Raw genomic sequence first — 20285 nt, 5'->3', positions numbered from 1 at the left:
AAAGTGTTTGGGAGGTCTACGGAGCTGTGCATGTGGAAGAGAGAGTCTATGTGTTTGTATGAACGTGGTGAAGCTGGCTGGTTGTGAAAGAGGCAGGTGTATGAAGGGCTGAGCAGAACTGAGACTACTTATTTACAATACATACTGTTTTTTGTTAAAGCTACAGTTGGTAACCTTTATTTTAAAAAAGAAAAGAAAAAACTTTGACCATATTTGTGGAAACTGTCACTATATTCACACAGCACCAAATAAGACAGATAATCTGTGAAAAAACAATCATGGTCCTCAGTCTACTCTATTGCCTTTTAGCACTTATTATGATATTACCAATCAGAGCTGAGGAGTCTCTAAAGCAGTTGTCAAACATGTCAATCACTGCTTGTGAACTGCAGTCAAACTGTCAAACTAGGTAGCTCTGATATATACAAATAAACAAATACAAATGTCATTGAATTGCCTATTTCTTGCCCAAAACATTTCCAGAAATATATTTTGGTGTACTGTTTAGTTGTAAAATGAGAAAGTTGGTCTGGTCGGGTGGGCAGTGCTTTGTATACCTGTAGACTGTATCCAACATGGCATCTGGGTCACAAACGTTCTCAATGCACAGCTAAACAGTGCACTATATCGCTGAAAACACTTGAGGTAAGAAACAGGCAATGCAATAACAGAATTTTGATTCGTATTTGATCAGCGCTGCCTCATTGGAAAGTTTGACCGCAGTTCAGTCAGTGATTTACATGAGTGACAGCTGCATGAGGGACTCCTCGGCTCTGATTGGCTGTTTTTGGAGGGCTTTGGTACATTCTTGCGAATACCATTAGAAGCAGTAGGAAGGAAGGTTTTTTTTTCCTCCAACTGCCTGTGCTTTTAAAGAATATATTGACAGTTTCAGTAAATATGATGCAGCTATTTTCATAAGTTATTAACTGTAGCTTTAAGAAAATAGTTTCTTCAATCCTTCATACTTGTTTTTCTTATTCCACTTCATTCTGGCATTTGGCCCAAGACTCCCACAAGACCATGTGCGAAATGCACTTCAGCAGATCTAAACACATCATAACATACCCAAGAAATATACAGAAAAAATGTATTTCACATATATCATCGAAAATCCATTAGGGCATAGTATGATGCAAACAGTTTAAAAGAGCAGGGCAATAAATACTGGGCTGTAAATGTTTGTTTATTGCAACTGATGGGCAGCCTCCCATGAGTTTAACAGTAAGTTTTAAGTACATTTTATGATTAATTTGATTCAGCACATGAGAAACAACCAAAGAAGGTCAGACCTTCTGGTTATCATTTCTCTCCAGTGGTGATAAATGGAGGATTAAGACAGGATCTAATCCTATCATTGTGAACTTTGAAAGAGGCAGACTAAAGTTTTAAATCCAGTGCCATTTTTCACATGCCTTTGTATGACACTTTGCGATTCTCCGAGACAAAAATGTAAACATCCATGTAAAATATGAACATCAAGCAGAGGTCACTTGCAGTTCTGTTTGTATTACCCTATTTAAAAAAAAAAAAAAAAAATACATCACTGAGCAGTAGGGTATACTACGAAGCCAGTTCAACAGAGCCAGGCTCTCTTTGACTGAGCTGGCTCAACAAACCCTGCAGCCTCGGTCAGAGCAAACAGGGTACCGGGAATGTGGTTATCAACTCTCTTTGTTAACCCAGGCTTTCTGCTTCTGTCTCTGTGCGTGTCCACAGAGCACATCATTTGACGCTAACATATAATCGATCAAGTGCCGCCTACTTCCGCCTTTGAAGAATATTAAAATGTATTATAGCACAAAACAACACTGTTGCTTCAATTAAGGAAAACACTGACAGACAATGATGTATGGTGAATGACAAGTTAATATTGGCAATCTAATTAGGTTGTTATATCACTCTGTGACAGCTGCTCATTCTGCAACTCTGAAATTTAAAACTTAATGCAATGGATTTAAACATCCTAATCAAGAACTATAAGTAGCTCTGACACTGTCACCGTCTCAGAGAAGCTGTGAAAGAAGCTTTTCAGCTGATTTCAAGCTGAAACTCAGAACATAACCTGCTCCCACCTGGGTTAAGTTTGCCACATAAGTTACCAGGTTAAAAGAGAGTCACCTTCATAGTACAGGAAACCATGGCTTTAGAGTCAACAGACCTCACTAAGGCACTAATCTCGCTTTGTAGTATACCCCACAGGGGTTCAAAAATGCGCTACTTTTAGGAGAGTCCAGGAAAGATTGGAGAAAGGCCAGCACTTCAAAACAAAAATGCTTACATAAATCATTTTCTTGCCTAACTAAGCACACAAAAGTGTAAACAGAACACAAAGTCATCTTAGGGAAAATAAACAGTATCCTCTTTATGGATCCTCTTGAGAAATGGAGACATGCTCTTATAGGTGGGATCTTATGACCACATAATCCTGGGGGCCAATCAGTTGACAGCTTGAATAATAACATGGGCTAGAACACAGCTATAAATCAATTATCTCCTGACCTGATGAAGGCGTGAGAATGAAGATCCCATTCAGGCACAGCATGAGTACTTGTTTTTGTATGTGTATGTGTGTGGGAACACCTGTTTGTCCTTGTTATGCCTTCATAATTTCAGCTATTTTGTGGAGCATTCCTCATGTGATTGCCTGAAGACAGAGTCTGATGGAGGGGGCAGATTGGTGGGATGTGTGTCGTCCACATGGGAGGATGTTATGGAAATACAAGGAATGTATTCTATGTGTATTTGAACTAGCCAATGAAATTTGATTTCTACTGCTGGACACAGAATGGATCAGTGTTTTTACAACCAAGTACATAACTTGCATAGAAACAGAATGCAAAGTCAATCTAAGTATCTTATTTTTACCTTACAAATGTGTGTACCAGAATCTATTTCAGTATATCACGATCAAAACTGCTGTGTGTATGTGTGTGTGTATCTGTGCCTTATGCACATTTCATCCTGAGGAGAGAGAGTGTAAGGAGAGCGCAGCAGGACAATCAGCCCCAAGCTAGCCAAGCCCAGGGCCATCCCTCCTCTAGGGGAGTATTGGTTTACAGATAGCAGCGGTGGTCTTGTCTTCCCAGTTTATTTATCAAGGGATTACCCAGTAAAGCGAAGGGAACTTTCTCAGCCCCCTCTCACCCCAGGAACATTGCATTGTGGGATGAAGAGGGCTTGTTTAGTTAGTCAAGACCAACTCTTTCACTTTTCCGGAGTTTGTGTGCTAAATGTGCTTACACACGTATAATCTGGTCACCTAATTCTAACTACTGTTTAACTGTAGTATATTTGTCAGCTCTGTGAAAGTGAGCAATGGCTAAACACTCTTTGGCATAGAGCTCAGCAGGTACACACATCAAAACAGTCACATACTGACACTGGGTTATATCAACAGTGCCTGACCTTAGCTAAAACAAAATCCACTTTTCAACCAAGCTTTAGGGATTGTACTCAGTTATCATAGTTATCTGAATAGAGTGCTGCAGGAATCCTTAAGTCATAAAACCTGAAAATGAGTTAGCTCAAATTCCCCCGTCTTAAAGTCAATGGATGTTTAAATGTTTTTTTTTGTTTGTTTTTGGTAAATGCCTGAAATAAGTGTGTGTGGTTAACACAAGCTTAAGAGACTTTCATGCTTTGTTCTGGGAAATAAAATATGTCAGTATATACCTCACTCATAAATTTTGGAGCCTTTTCATGTCTCAAAAAGACGCTTGTTAACAAGTGGCTGAATGAGACTGCAGAAGCGTCATCACGCCCAACACAGCTTTACAGCCTCATTGTTGTGCTGACAATTAAGTCATGTGACAGCAGTGGTGTTGTTTGTTTTTAGTGTAACGTTAGCTTCTTTAGTTCTGATGACTGCATTTAAGCTTCAAAATAAAAAAAGCGGTCTTTTGTGAAGATTATCTTGCTGTGCAAAATTTGTAAGTGTCATAAACCTTTGCTTGTGACAGAGCTTATTTTCCTGCAATAATCCAAAAATCACTGAAGAATACCACTGACTTACTGACATCGCCCTGTTTCTAGCAACACACTGACTTTTTGTTGCTGGAAACAGGGCGATGTTAATTTCCATGTACGCCTAAAATATAAACATCATCCCTGCAGTACTCTATAGCTTATGTACCACCGAACTACAAATCCCTAGATCTGTGTCATCGGTGGTAATTTTTGAAAAGAATCCCAGGAATTCGCTTCAAGCTTTTTTGTATGGTCTCAGCTGTCTATATGTGTGTTAGTGTATAGTGTGTATATGCGTATAGCATGCATATGCACAAATATGTATTATATATGTACCATATTTAATCAATTCACAATGGCAAGAGGCTCAAAACTACAAATCGTCTGTTTTCATTCAGATCCCTGGGAACGGCTCTTGGGACTTGCATCCATTATGCAAACCACAGTCACTGTCATCTCAAAACACTGGACCAATTTTTCTCATAACCATGAAATATTCACAAACCAGTAAAAATTAGGAAATAAAATGACTTTCCCGTAAGTGACACTAAAACATACTGCTCTCAAACACAGAAATCAAAACTGTCAACAGTGCCCTTCTTCTATTTGGGTTTAGATACACGATGTACTGACAGAGTCAGAGAAGAAACAAAACAGAGGCTCCTGTTCAGTACCAAGTTGGATGAATGGGAATTTCATTCATTGTGAATGTTTCCATGTGAGGTCTGTGGGGGAACCAACTATCAGACTGAAAAAAAGACGCGCAAATGGGAGAGCAAAAAAAGAGAGCAACGCAGTTAGCTTTATTTGGTATTTACTTCACTGTGGTTACTAACTGAAGCAAGGAAAAAAAGCAGAAGAAAAAATGTAATTAGTAGCCAAGTAACGATATGAGTAGCAGCCACTGGTTCACATACTGGTGGGCTCTCTCTTCCACCACATAGGAAGATCCTTGTTACTTCGGCATCATGGTTGTTTATATGATGTTTCTCCAAAGAAAACCCAAGGCATCAATTTGATCTCAAATGAGTGGAGTTTTTGCCACTGAGTATCACGATAATTATGTTTAAACAAGTAACCATTTACATTCCTAATTGCAACAACATAAAAAGGGAGGACCCGCGACTTGTACATGAGAGGGGTTTCCATTTCTATTTTCACCGATTTGATTTTAAAACTGCAGAGATGCGGAAAAAATAAATAAATAAAAATTGCTTCTGAGCATAGACTGTTAAAAAAGAGCTATACTATACTATACTAAGTGCATTTCTCATCAAGTTAATTTACGAGAAATAATCAACAACCTTAGGTGTACCGTTTCAGGTGCAGGATTTCAAGTGTATCTGCGTCTGTCCCATCAAAATGAATTCAAAAAAAGGCCACAATTACCTGACAGCTTGGATCAACACGGGATACTATGTGTAACAGTTTGTTATCACAACAGACCTTCATCCAAGAATAACCATTCATATATGTATAGCAAGGATCCAGCCAGATAAAAACACTTTCCCCCTTTATTTACGCATTAAGGTGACTACTTGAATTTCGCAGGACTAGCAGTGTTGTGGTGGAGGCCTTGAGGTTAAGGAAGCAAGCTTGAGCCTGGCAAGTTGCCAGTTTCAACCCTGAGCCATCTGGGAAAATCTGGGTGGGTTCGGGGAATAAGGAAGTCTCTCTCCTCCCTCAGCAACACTGTTTGACTGTGTTTTAAGTTTAACTACACAAAGAGACAGATGTAGGTTTTAAGGTGTTGAGTTTAATCCCACCCTTTTGGCCTAAAACAGCAGTCAACCTAGGATTAGGACAGTAGACTTACATTTTTCATCTATAGATTAGACAGCAAGATATATATAGAGCCTATTCTAAAAAAGTAGCATGCTCTGGTTTGCCCTGGTCTTCAAAGATGATCTAAAGTGGCTGTGGGTGGAGCAGGCAGAGATTCTTTAAAATGCTGATTATCTGAAATGAGAGGGTTACACTAGAAATGATGGAGGCTGCTGTGTGTTAAGATGATTATTTACATCAATCAATCAGTTTGTTCTCATAGCACTTCTCACAGAAGCAAAACTGAACTGAAGCAAACCCCACCCCTCTTACACAGAACTACATCTCTAAGGTTAAAAACTAAGCTGAATTTACCTTTTGTTTTAGCAGCGGACAGAAAACAGCATATTCATTTGTGTGAGTCTAGGATGATACAAAAAGACACGGGTACTGTGTCTTTTTTAATGCAACCACTCAAGTTAAAGAGCAATTTATAAGCCAATGAAAGCCTTCATCATTCCCAGAACTTCTCTAGTGCTATTTATCAACCTCGACTGTTTTAGTGTTGGAGATATCAGCTGTAGAGATGCCTGCCGTCTCTCCTATATAATGGAAATAGATGTCACTCAGCTTGTGGTGCTGTGTGGTTCAGTAGAAAGAAAATAGGTCCTATATGAAACTGCTTACAACAAAGTCTGTGGATTATCTTGATTAGCCAGGTCAGGTTTTCTGGAACAAGGCATTGCTGTTGAGTATTTAAAACGTGTTTTGGAGCTCTGTGCCTTTTCTCCAATATGGGTAAACCCATTACCCATATTGAAGAGAAGGCAGACACCTCTGCAGCAAATATGTCCAACGCTTAGCAACTTGCACCAAAACTATCTAGATTGATAAACAGCTCTACAGGTAAGAGGGAAAATAATAGCCTGTTTTTTATTTGAGGTGATCTGTCTCTTACAATCAGAGACAATAAAGACAACAAAGTTAAATCAGAAAATGTCTGAACTCTGTATATTCATCAGAAGAAGAATGTTTTGGGTAAAAAAAGGGCAGTGATGAATGACTGAAAGCAGGTGAGCTTGTCTGATTAAAAGACTTATAGACTTGATACGAGTAGTAATTGCCATTCTATAAAGATGAGCTGAAGCTGTAAACAGCTGAACTAATGCCATCCTTCATTCATTTCACATATGTGTAAACTTTACTTCTTTCGGTCAGGAATGACTAAGTGTAAGAGCAGGCGGTAATTCATGAAAAACTGCATCAGATGTGTGTGTCATATGAAACATAAAAACACAAATTTGTTATCAGTTAATTCATTACTCAATACAAAAGAAAGCAAACCTCATGTTATGGGTTTGGACCTGCTCTAAACATTATGTATTCTGGAGATAATAATGTATGGCAGCTTTAAATCAAAAGCTTAAACAGTGTTCAGACTATTTCACTGTAGAAACATGCAGCATATATAACACCCCCTGAGCCACTTGTAAGATAATACTGACAGCCTTCCACTTGGCCTCTCCCAGAAAGCCTTGAGCGAGAGACTATAGATGATTTACAACATTTCTCTTCTCCCCTTGCCTGTTTTTCTCACCCTGCCAGTCCTTCATTGCCATCTTTTTAAGGTCTCTCTTTATTCTTTCTAAATCACGTTGTCTCCATCTTTCTCTTTAGTCTTCACTCTGCAGTCTCTGTCAATCAATCTCCACCCCCTCCTCTCCGTCTTTTTCTCTCTCTCTTATCCGAATGATGTCAGTGCTAATTAAAGAGAGACTCAGTCCCTCGTATATCACGGGGAAAAGTCCTTGAGATTCCAATCAGTAAAGAGAACATTGAGTTTCTCTCTCCACACTGAGGCTTGTTTACCCTGATGAAATCACTCACAGATGATCTAAAAATGAAAGGCGCTTGGTTTGTACTTATAAATGTGGGTGTTACTTTGGAGTTTGTTGACGACGTTTGTCCATCCTTGTAAACAAATTTACGAGAATTACAGACACAAAATGTGGCAACATGTCTCTGAGGATTCAAGTGGTGTTGTACCGCAGGGACGCAGGAAAAGGAGACAGAAAGGTCAAGTGAGTTCATTTTGTCTGGGTCTGCGATATGGTGGAACAGACGTGCACAAGCAAAGAAAATAAGCTGGTGGGTAGAAACTTTGAGAGTCCACGTGTCCATTTGAAGTCTTCCAGTGAACCAGCAATTACCACAAAAATCATAACACAGATGCAGTGGGCATTTGTGTTAACTTTACAGCAGAAGCTGCATGATATTATCATGCCAGCAAACTCAGATTTAAAGGTGCTAAAACACCAGGCTGGAGGGCACCCAGGCATCAGGTGAGGATGTTGGGAATATGAAGACACACAGGGATTGCACGGGCTATTTAAAGGGTGACAGACAGGGAGGGTGAGAAGCATGGAGGGGGAGGAAGGAGGGCTTACACAAGGGTAAAAAGGCCAAGCGGCCAGGGGTGCTGATGCAATAGACTGAGACACAACAGTGTGAACAAGTGGCCCAAAGGTGGTTGCTGAGATGTCTGCTATGATGGCCAATGCACTACAACAGGCCAAACATTTCCATTAGGAGGGATGTGACCCTGCAGCTTCAGAAATGATGCCAATTCTAAAAAACATCAACAAATCCAAAACAAATACAACAGCAATGTGCTGCAAATGAAAAAACGTGCTGCAGAAAGCCAAAACAGCAAACATGCAGCAAATACAAAAATGATGCAAAGTCAAAAACACACAAACGAATGAAGACTTAGAGGTGACAAAAAAGGCACACATTCTTGTCATCATTTAAAATTAGTCTTTTATCATATTGTAAAAGACTGAGGTCAAATGTAAAAAACAAATGTGCACCTATTTATTATTGCACTTTTACACCACATTCTCTTGTCTAGTCTCTCTCTCTCTCTGGAGTTAAAAACCAAGCGGTTCCATTTAACACTTCCCCCCGAGACCTAGCGGGCTGAATAATTAATTGACATTTTATTGAAACTGCAATATAGCCAAGTGTAATATTCGATCCTAGCAGCTTTATTTTCTTGATAAGGGTAAAATCGGTTACAACATACCATACTAAATTCAGCACTGTGGTGTTTCACAGATATAAAGGAACATGCTTGTTTGGTACAGACCCCAGCAAAATCCCATCATCATCATTTTTTTTCAGTTTTTTCGATGAAATATAAATGCAAAAAATGCCATTCCCAAAAACACTGCAGCCCTATTGGATACGCAGCATTTTCTGTTGAGTTTGTGAATCTTTCACTTAACATGGTTTCTGTATTTGTAGCATGTAGCTTCTCATGTATTTGTTTTAGCTTTCTGCAGTACGTTCTTTCATTTTCTGCTGTTTTATTTGTGTTGGATTTTCATGTGTTTTTGTGTTGGCATCAGTTCTGAGTCTGCAGCATTTTTCTTCTGATGGAAATGTTATGGGTATTTGCCCTTGTCAGCCCCCACAATAGTAAGTTACCACATTTAACACAGTTGCACTATTATCTGGAACCAAAAAAAAAGCACCTGGTCAGAAATTCTTATCTGACTTAATCTTAAGTCATATCGCAACGATTTTCCCTGTTGCAATTTAGATTTATTGCCCAAATCAAATGAAGACATAAATCCAGAGTTAAACTGTGACCAGTGTGGCAAAGACATGGATTCAAGCTTTGTTATTCATATTTCTTAGTCTCATAAATGACAACATCAATATATTTGTGCTCCTGAAAACCCTCTTTCTTTTTCTTGTCAATCCTTTCTCGCATGTCATTTCCTATTCTGTGTGAAACTGTCCATCTGAGTAGCAGACCTCGAGCTCTGAGGAAAAGACTCACATCATTTAGTCTGCTTCTCAGAACATTTCATCAACTTATAATCAGCTCATAACTGAGAAATTACAATATACACATCATTTCTATAATTATATGATTCCACCAATCCAAGTCATGGGTCACAGAGAAAAAATAATATACTATGGACCTCTGCTATATGTTCAAATCCAAATTTAATGGCCCAGCAATCAATCACATGGCAACTGCCCATTTCTGCAACTGCATTTTTCATACAGCAGAGAAGGAACGCAGGATTTGTTTTGTGGTGCTGAGGGCTGCAGCATATTACAAGCTGCAAGGCCAACACTAAAAGGCGGAAGATTAGAGCGGGAAAAGATGTGTGAGGGTGGCTGAGGAGAAAAGAGGCTGCACCCACCATCATTAGCTAATGGACTGCTGAGTAAGTCAGTCAGTCAGTTTGAGGGTTAGACCAAGTGCCAAAGGCATGCACAACTTAGAAAGATGGCTTAAGCATATAGATTGGCCGCAAGTGCATTTTGCGTCACCTATGGTTCTGCTAACAGTCTCAAATATTTCAAACAAAAACCAAAAAGGCCTGAGGCTGTGTCTCTATCCTTTTAACATAACCTCAGTCACTGCTGCCAGAGTGTCTCAAAACATTTTAAATCATATTACATTAGTGAAATACAGTATATTTATAATTTACATATAGAGTTAATTTTTCCAACATTTTTAGACACACGTAAAGACGGAATTCACTGCTGGAAAGATGGTCCTCTCGTAGCCTGTCTATGCAGTAAAAATGCAAACCCTTTTGAAATACGTGACTACTATATGCTACATGACCAGCGAAAACAAAAATGGCATTTGCTTTTGCTCAAGAGGTAGAAAACCTACATCTACTGGAATGCACTGCTTTACACTGGACCAATAAACACTCCCCCTGGTGGGTGACATATAGCTAGCTTGGCGATTTAGATACGGGAAACAATATGGCGGAAACAAAACAGTTACACAGTATGCTAAAATAATGTTTCTGAGAACATTTAGGGTGAGAAAGAAGCAGAATCTTGGTTCATATTTAATCAATCCTTAATTTTACTCTTTGAGCTAATTTTCTTCAGACTCGATTTTTACAATACAGGAAACATAATGACGTAGAATTTCTGGCATACAAATTCTCATATTACAACCAAACAGTGCACTGAAATATGTTTCTGAAATTAGTAGAACAAGAACAGAATCTTGGTTTATATTTGATCAGTGGGGCCTAGTTTTACCGTTTGATCAGAGTTTAGGAGAGAGAGGGGGTGGATCTCTCTCTTGATCTGCTTCTATACACTTTTTGTTTGTTGTGGTGGATGAAAATGCTGAAGTACAATCTGGAGTTGAAGCAAGATAAGCAGGGAAGCCTAGGCACTGGTAAAATGCTGGGAAGTTTACCACAGTTCAATAACACACTCTATCGACGCTGTTATGATACAAAAGTGGTTGAAAATTGTCGAAGTATCCCTTTAATGAGGTCAAAATTATTTGGCAGCTCAAGCCATATATTCTCTCTTCAGAAAAAATGACAACTTCCCAAAAGCAGTGTCAGAAGAAGCGTTCTGGGATGACATTTTTCTGTAGGCCAATCCGGAAGCTAACATTGCCCTGGTTCCCTCGTCAAAAACCTGAAGGGATTTTTCTATTGGATTTTGGATCATTGCAGAAAATAAGCTCTGTGGCAAATCAACATTTATGATGCATACACGTTTTCTTCAGCAAGATAATCTTAACAAATGAACACCACTTTCAGGTTTTTCGAAGCCTAAATGTAATCACCACAAGTAAAAAACTATTACCATGCTAAAATAAACTATAGTAAGGTCCGCTGCCATAGCTACGGCGCTGTACAGCTGTGTTCGGCACGGTTCAGCGTGATGATGTTCTAAAGGCCCATTTAAGGCTTCTAGCCAAAAACACACTGACTGAGACAGGCAAGAGTAGATGCTAAAATGCTAATTCATTTCCAGGTTTCAGGACAAATTAAAGGGGCTCTCTATTTCCTCTGGTCTTCCTAACCTAAATTATATGGGCAGAAATTAGTTAAATATAAACACGTGACTGATGATAAAAACACTGCATGTTTTTAAGAGCATTTTAAGAGTGTTTAACCACTCTTATAATTTATTTTAAGCATAAAGTAATAACTATTTTTATTCTGCAACAACTTCAATTTCCCTTTATTGTATATAAATTCATAAATGTTTCTGGAAAATATTTTGGGATACTATTTGTTTTCTACATTGCGTAGAACAGCATAATACATACCACAGTATTAACAGTATGCCAAAAAAATATCTGGTGGTACTCATGATGTATCATATTGCCCATTTCTATGCTAAAACCATGAAAATACAGGGTTGCAGAGAATGGGATAGGGAAAGTAAAATAAGAAACTGTGATAACAACAAAGTTTGTTTTTACACCAATGATATTTCTTCATTTTATTGTGGGATGGAGTAAAAGAAAAAGCGCTTGCAATGTAAGCCGCTGCTGTCTGTTGAGGTGCCGCCGGTGGTGAATGGAACACATCCAGCCATCCCACTGGCCCTTGTTTCCATTATCTACAGGCCCAAGCTGCTATTATCATTCCTCCATAAGACTGTAATGAGAAGCTGAGGTAAAACCAACAAGCGGATAAGGTAGACCTGCATATAAACTGCTTTAATCTGGACCAATGGTGCTATTTTCTCATAAGCAGATATAAAGCTCTTAGTGAGTGAATGAGTGAATGAATGAGAGAGTGAAAACATGCTTCTGTGTGTTCAGATTTAGCTCATCTTTAGCAAGTAAAAGATATAAAGTTCCCCTCTAAGTCATATGAGCCATATCATTTTTATGACCGTGTCAATAAACAGCAGTCTGTGGCCTCTCAAACAGAGTTGACTCTAGAGGGTAAAACGCTAATAAGAATTCAACAGGGCAGCATTCAGAGGGAGAAAACCTCACTAAATACTGGAACTACCATTTGCACTGGGGCCCAATAAGAGTAACCACGTTTACTGGACATTTTCCAATTTTCTCTTAATTGTGTCTACTTGACATAATCCAGCCCCTGGCTCCCCCAATATCCATAACCATAACCACTTCCCTTCAACCCAAATTCACGCTCCAACTCAATAAGAGCAGGAATGTGTTAAAACAGAAACTATCCTCCTGCTCCCCTGCATGACTATCAATAGCTGCCTTTCAGCCTAACGCGTGCTGCTTGTATTGTCACAGGGTGGGCCGCACATTGACGGCTCTTTACAGGACTTCTAAAAACCTGATACCTGCATACGGTGTGGTGATGTGTGTGCGTGTGTGTGTTCTGACCCTGATCCTACCCTATGATGTATTGCAACATATAGTGCAGACTCTGTGTAGTCTGCAGCTCTCTAAGTCAGAGAGAGAGCGACCACAAAATGGTTTGGGATAACATCCCAGTGTAAAACCACACAGTCACAATAATTCCTTTAATAACAACTCTATATAATATTCTGACTTGGCAGAAAACAAGAGCTGCTTCTTTGTTCGTGACTTCACACACAGCATAAGAATCAACAGTAGTTTAAGCAAGGTATTTGCACTTTATTTGCTTTGCAGTAAGATAGTAGGGATAATATAAGAGAAAATAGTTGTTTAAAATTGAGTGTACATCTGGGAGGGGGGTACATGAGGGTGTAAGAGTGAAAGTGGCTACGCTGACACAGTAGTTGTGCACTGGAGACTTAACAGTTTTCCTTGATAGGCCACTGTGGCTTTATAAAAACACGCTGTGATTTAAAAAGGCCATGGGTTCTAGGTAATACACGGCAATAGAAATTTGTGTTATTCTGTGTGTGTCTGAGCATGTAAGTGAATGAGTAAAAGTCGGTGTTCGTGTTTGCCCTCTGGCCTGCGTGAAGCTATGAGAATACAGAAAATGGGAGCCACTGGTGTCCGACTGGGGGCCACCTCTTTTTCCAGCAACAATTCTCTTGGCCCTTTTTTTCCAGCTGGCTGGGTCTAGTTTGTATGGCCTAGCTGGAACCCTTTCAATTCTGTCCCACTTGTCCCCGTGTTGGGCTCCCTGCTCCAGGCTGGCCTGCCACCCCATGAATACCAAGCAGGCATACACACACATGCGTACATACACACACGAAATACAAGCTGGGATCTCTCTCAGCATAGCTGTATTAGGTCGGTCTTTAAGCCTGGCAACCACCTCTCTGTCTGCTCACGCATATATCTATACAGTAAGTGTCTATGCATTTGGATGTGTGCGTTTAATGTGTGTTTAATGTAGCATCATTTAGGCTCTCTGATGTTCCTTCACAACTTTAAAGGACCACACTAGTGCCTTTGCATGTTTAAGACTTAACTACAAATTACTTATACTTTGTGTAACTGCCAGCCCTTTTCCCAAAAGCTTTACATGTTTAAATGTGTTTTTCAAGCTTCCAAGCAGAGGTTTGTTTTTGCTCATTCTGGTACACTATGAGGCTGTACTTGCAGTAAGTATTGAGATGTCTGGCAGTAATGTACAGTGTTAGTCAGGCAAGCACTATAGCATAGTGCAGTACTGTGATTGCTTTTGTCAGTAATGAGTAATGTAAGGGATTACAACTTGAAATTCACACTGACATTTTTTGGGGGGGTCTGCCTACTTGCTTGCCAGGAATTGGTGGGGGGAGGCAGCTAGCCTCTGCCAAAAGAACAGAAATACACCTTCTTAGTAAATTGTTTTTTGTATGCTTCTTTAAGTAAACCTAGCCAGCACACTGAGGCCTTGTTCAGACTGCCAACCCAAATCCGTTTTTTGGCAGATCCAGATTGCATCCAGATTGATTTTAGAAAGTCTGGACAGCCCAAAAAAAACAAAACAAAACAAAACAAAATATAAAAACGATATTGCTGCAATTCAGATCCAAACCACATTTGAAATGCGATTCCGATCAAATGTCTGCAGATGCATCTCCGTCTGTACGCTATGGATGCTCAAATCAGATTTCAAAGCTTCTTTTGCATCAATTGCAAGGCGAAACACAACGATGATGTCAAATCCAGTGGGACAGAAGTGCTGAGTAGAATCCATACTGCTGTTCCTTGAGCACTATGGAGGACAACTTGGAAAACAACAGTCCATGGACAAATGCTGAAATAAATTGTCTGCTGGTTCTTTGCGGGAGGCTTCTTGACCTCATCTTAGCCCTTTAAAATCTGAGAAAATTGGTTTGACTTTCAAAAAGAAAAAAAACAGGAAGAAAGCATTAAGCAACTAACCAAGACATGGCCTTAAACTGTGCAGAATATTAGTAAATGAAAAAGTAACGGTGATTTTCTTGTCACCTTTTACTAATTTCTTGCACTTTGCAGGACATTACTCGCCAAGTTGCTAATTACCTTTTTCCTGATGTTTTCAAAAGAAATCAAACCCATTTGCTTATGTTTTAACAAGGGTTATAAAGCTTGTGAAAGGCATCTCAACACATCAAAACAAAACTGATGTCGATCCAGGTTTCAAGGGGTTGAAAGGGCAAATTTTTGGAAGGGGAAATGATGAACCTCCATATCTCACGCTTCTATGTTGGAAAGTTGTGTCGCCAGTATAGCTATGTCGTTACTGGTGCTTATGTCGTTACCACAACACATTCACATAGGTTGGTAATGTCTGGACACAAATCTAAACTGATGGCTTGCACATTACAGTACAGACAGTCTGTCTTAGTACTCAAATCTGAGTAGTCACCACAGTAATCACTAGTCTTTGAGAATAATTTACAATAATTCATTAGATGACTACACTGTACATTAAGTCAAACAAAATAGCCAAGTAGGAGTTTAATCCACTAACAGCTTGCGCATTATGGCTTCTTTAGTATTGTCTTACAGTTTTAGTCCAGCTCTGGGAACAGTTCCAATGTCGACTTGTCCACAAGTGGTCCCATTAAAGATATTAGGGGACAACTGCACCCTGCATAACCCCGTTAACATTTAAAGCATTGTTCTTCTCCTCTCTGGTAAACATTCAACACAGTCCGACTGAGTAACTCAACTATTCAACAGGATATGAATCATAAAAAACCCATATCTATAACCCAACATAGCAAAGTAATGAGATGAAGAGATGAGAATAAGAGAGACACAGACTTGCGGAATAAACAAAAATAACCAAGACTATTCCCACAGCTCAGTGAAGTCAAGTCTAGCCACTTACTCAGTAAATGGGGCCACTAAAGGTTGCGGAGGTGTGTCGTCCAAAACTCTCCAGCTCATGCCCAGGAGAGAAACATGTATAAGTGCTCTCATAGATTGATCTAGAAATAATGAATACACAATCACTGTGTCGACAACCATGACTGAAATTTAGAGAAGAGACAGAAATGCAATGGGGACTAAATACTGGTGAAACTTTTATGTTCCTCTTGATGATGTCAATTAATCTCTGCAAATCACCTTCTGCCCGCAAATGCATGACCCCATCTTATATAGAGCAAGTAGGGTATTACTCAAAATGTTAATATATAGATCAATGTGTACTGTACTTACTGAAAAGGCTGTTTCAAAACTAAAAACTGGGCTGTTTATCAAAGGATGGGGACAATGTTTTCAAAGCAATGCCTTTGGATCAGGACACCCCCACAAACAGTAATGACCAAATTAATAGAGCCACTAGCTAACATTTGCTACAATCAGACCCAGGGGGCATACAGTACAGAAACCTGAAGTCCATGTCATAAATATTCTTAGTGGTTAATTAATTAACGGGAACCTGTTGATATCCCTAGCCGTGAAAATACAATACCAATACAAGACAAATTTTTTAACAAAAGCACATTTTTAGCATAGATTGAACTGCAGTATTTAGTTTTAAGAAATGCCTGGCAGTCTTCTATGAAGCTGTCTTCATAGTCTGAACATCCAACTCAGAGCCATATATATAAAACATAAGGCATATGGTATTACTTGCAGCATTCAAGTACATACAATACACATTTTATCCGCTATTTTTCTAATTTTTATCATGGTCAATGAAGAATGTATAATATTCCCCTACAGTTAGAATCTAAACAACAATGGCAACATTTAACTGCCTTGCCATTTTGGCAAATTAGTCCTTCTCCAGCTTCAGCTCAGTCTGCATTTCTTTGGAAGGGGCCGGACTTTTTCTTTGTATAAACATTATTTTTCTCTGAATAGTTTCAACACTGTACAAACATTAATGCTGTGTGCAGGGTTCTTTGTTGCATCGGTGGAAAAAAATACCTCATAACCCACAAGAAGCCTGCAAAACCTTTCCAATCAATACATTGAACACTGCCAAAGTATATGTATAAAACAAAGATGTTAAACAAAAAGGTTTGGAGGCTTTTTACATGTGCCATTAAAGCTGATGATCTAGTGTGTACTCACCGTGGCGGTGATGAGTGGACCGTGGAGCTGTGCGTAGAGCAGGGCCTCATTAACATGCCCCCTAACCCCCAGCAGGGCTAGTTCCAAACTGTGGTGGCCAGCCATGGCATGGGTTAGTTGCTCCAACAGGCTGGTATACCGCCTCCAAGGCTGATCCAGCTCTGACACGCTCGCCAGGCAGCCTCGCATTACATTCAGACAGTAGCCCACGCAGGGCTTGATCAGCGTCAAGCCTCTGCAGTGGGAGCAGTACACCATCTTCACCAGGCCTTTCACACACTCTTTGCTCATGGTGACGTGTTCTGTGGCGTTCATCACCTCCAGACCCTCCTCTAGGGCCAGGCCCAGTTGCCTCCCAGCTCCCAATGCCCCAGCCAGCTCCTGGGCCATGACAGCTGGATGAGGCCCGAAAGGGTTGACATCCTGCCTGATCATACGGAGACAGTCGCCCATTTCACTGCCCATCATCATGCTGCCTTCAATGCCTGGATTGATGAGTCGTGTGTAGACGAGTGGGAAGAGGTTGTTAAAAAAGTGGTGAACTGACGCCTCCACTGAGACGTTGGCCCCACGGAGGTAGAGGGAAAGTGAGGAGAAGAGTTGGTTAACATGGGGTAGGGCATGGCGGGACAGGGATGAGTAGGTCCCCTCCAACAGAGAACTCAGGTGGCCCTGAGAGAAGGACAGAAGATACTGGAACATGTCTGCAAAGAGAGCAAAAGAAATACAAAGAGATAAGAGATAGAGGGAAAAACAAGGAGAGGTGACATTTTCATATGAGGGTAATACTAAAAAAGCAGGGTTCTCACACATTTAATGGACAAAATTTCAAAACATTTCCATGACTTTTCAAGTAGAAATAATAACATTGCCATTTCATTAAAGCACGTGCTTCACTGTATGTGCGGCCCAGTTACAGTACTCTTTTACACTCACACTGGAAGGTCATATTACCTCCCATAACATATGCTGTCATACTCTGTCACATATACATGTGACCTTGTGTTAAAGGGGAAGACTATTAGTCATGGAAAAGAAGGACCATGCAAGTTTTCCATTAAAATTTTCTTTACATGACATTGCACGTCTTTTGATGCAATGACGTCACATTGTAATGTCGATTCTGATACCACGTATGTGCAGCTACCTTATGTAAACACATAACTTGCAAAAAATAAATGTGCCCATATGTTACATTAAGTGGAAGGTTATCTTTAGAAGTTTAACAGAATAACAATAATTTCAAACAAAGTTTCATGACTTTTCAAAAACATTTAATGATTTTTACTAACTCAATGACTTTTTCAGTCCTGGAAAACAAGATTGTGCAATTTCATGACTTTTCCAGGTTTTCCATGACTGTGGGAACCCTATAAAAACCATTGATGACAAGAAGCTCTGCATGAAATGTGCAAGGCATCCAAAATGCAAACACATATCCAAACCCTGGCTCCAACCAGCTACGCTTGGCTTGTGTGCATCAGTGAGTTGGGTTGAGAAACCAGTGTAAAGTTTCCCTATAATGTGGTTGGATATCACTGTGTATGAAGTCATCACCCCAGTAAGTATGTCTTAAGGAAACAGTCTCTGCCTGTCTACAGAGAAAGAGAGACGGAGAAAGAGGGGGAGAGATTTCAAAGGCATCTTGATAGGAGCAGCAACCGCAATCAGTTTGCATTTTCTGTGGCAAATACTGTATATTCCAAGTTCTGCAGGATTCCAGGTTCTGCAGAGGTGTTTGACATGCCACCAGGCTACTTCTCACACACTCACACACTCACACACACACACACACACACCACACCACAGTTGAGTAATCTAGTTCTTATGTCATTTCCTGGTAGGCGAGTGAAGCTGTAAGGCAATCAATGATGTCAGTGCAGAGGCTGATTAGTGCCAATGAAGTGCCACTTCTTGCAAAGCAAGGTACTGTAATAAAGTAGAGAGATGGAGGGTAAAGCAAAGTCCAGGAAATGCGACATGAAATTTAGAAAAACAGCTCGACCCTTTTCCCTGTTCATTTTCTCTCCTTTTTTTTTCAAATACACCACTTCGTCTCCCCATTTCACTGCTTACTGATATGGCTTGTAGTAACATAAGGGTCTACTAGAAAGTTATGCTGGATTAATTTGATCAAAAATGATCATATAGGAGCAGAAAAATGTCCAGTCTTGCTAAATATAATACATGAAGCCATTTCTACCATACAGCCTAACTAAGCAGCTCTGGGGCTGAAAAATGAAGTCAATGAGGAGGTGCCAAAAACTGAAGTTCAATGAATGGCCACTTGAGACTGGCTCAAAAAGCGAGTTAAATGTGAAAATGCCTAACTTTACATCAGAAATAAACATATTTACAGCCTGGTACAAAAATGGTTTGGGTCTCTATAAAGTTCCACAGGGACGATGTTTTTCTCGTTTACGTAGGCGCAGGGGTTAGTGTCGCTGTCATTACCTTTTGAAAAAGCCTGCAGCATTTTTCCATTGGATTTCACAGGTGAGATATATACTGACATATTTCACATTGTTGAACAAAATGTGAAAGTGTCTTCAGCTTGCGTGAACCACAAACCTTATTTCAAGCATCTAACCAAAAACCCTATTCAAAAAAAATCTATTGAATTCAAGACAAAGGGACCAGGAATGCTGAAATACTAACTCACTTCATGGTTTCAGAACTCATTACTAAGGCACACTATAGCTATTATAAAAACTGTACAGGGGTGGCTTCTTTATATAACTCACGCATTTAAATTTTTGCAAAAAAAATTATGAACAACTAAGAATGTGGTTGCTGTCTGTAAGGTGTATTCAAATATGGTCACTTCTGGTTCCAAAAAACGAAAATTGCGACACACTAAATGCTAAACTCATGGCTTCAAAACCACAAACCAGTGGCTATATCAATTATTTTTATACAGTCTATGAGCCAGACTCATCCTTTTGTCCCACCATCTTCTTCACCACCTGTCTACTTATTCTCGTAACCTTCCGTCCTGTTTTCCGCAGCCGCAGCTCTCCACACATCCACTTCTGTATGCAACTGTGTGGGACTGTACATGTATGTATGTATGTGTGGGTGTGTGTTTGTGTATGCGTGTCCTGGACACAACACTCTCCTCTGGGGTGTGATGTCAGCTTAAAAGCATGACAGAACATGAAGGAGCAGTAGCAACTGTACAGAAATTGAGACAGGAGAAGGAGGGTGCCAACAGCCCCTCACCCCCACCCCCACACACTGCGCCACATGCACGCACACACACACACACACACACACACACACACACACACACACACACACACACACACACCTATATCCATAAAATGAA

General features: G+C 39.9%; 1 protein-coding gene across 2 annotated transcripts in view; it reads right to left on the bottom strand.

Annotated features, from left to right (window-relative positions):
* gpc5c (glypican 5c) overlaps positions 1-20285 on the bottom strand; it is a 133506-nt gene that overhangs the window by 81575 nt on the left and 31646 nt on the right. For both annotated transcript variants that reach the window (XM_042498509.1, XM_042498510.1), the window contains exon 3: positions 16958-17661. In XM_042498509.1, the coding sequence (XP_042354443.1) occupies positions 16958-17661 (704 nt within the window). The remainder of the gene's footprint in view (positions 1-16957; positions 17662-20285) is intronic.

Source organism: Plectropomus leopardus, chromosome 12, assembly GCF_008729295.1.
Source record: "Plectropomus leopardus isolate mb chromosome 12, YSFRI_Pleo_2.0, whole genome shotgun sequence".
NCBI lineage: Eukaryota > Metazoa > Chordata > Actinopteri > Perciformes > Serranidae > Plectropomus > Plectropomus leopardus.
The sequence above is the reverse complement of the archived record's forward strand: the minus strand, read 5'-3'. Positions and strand labels throughout refer to the sequence as shown.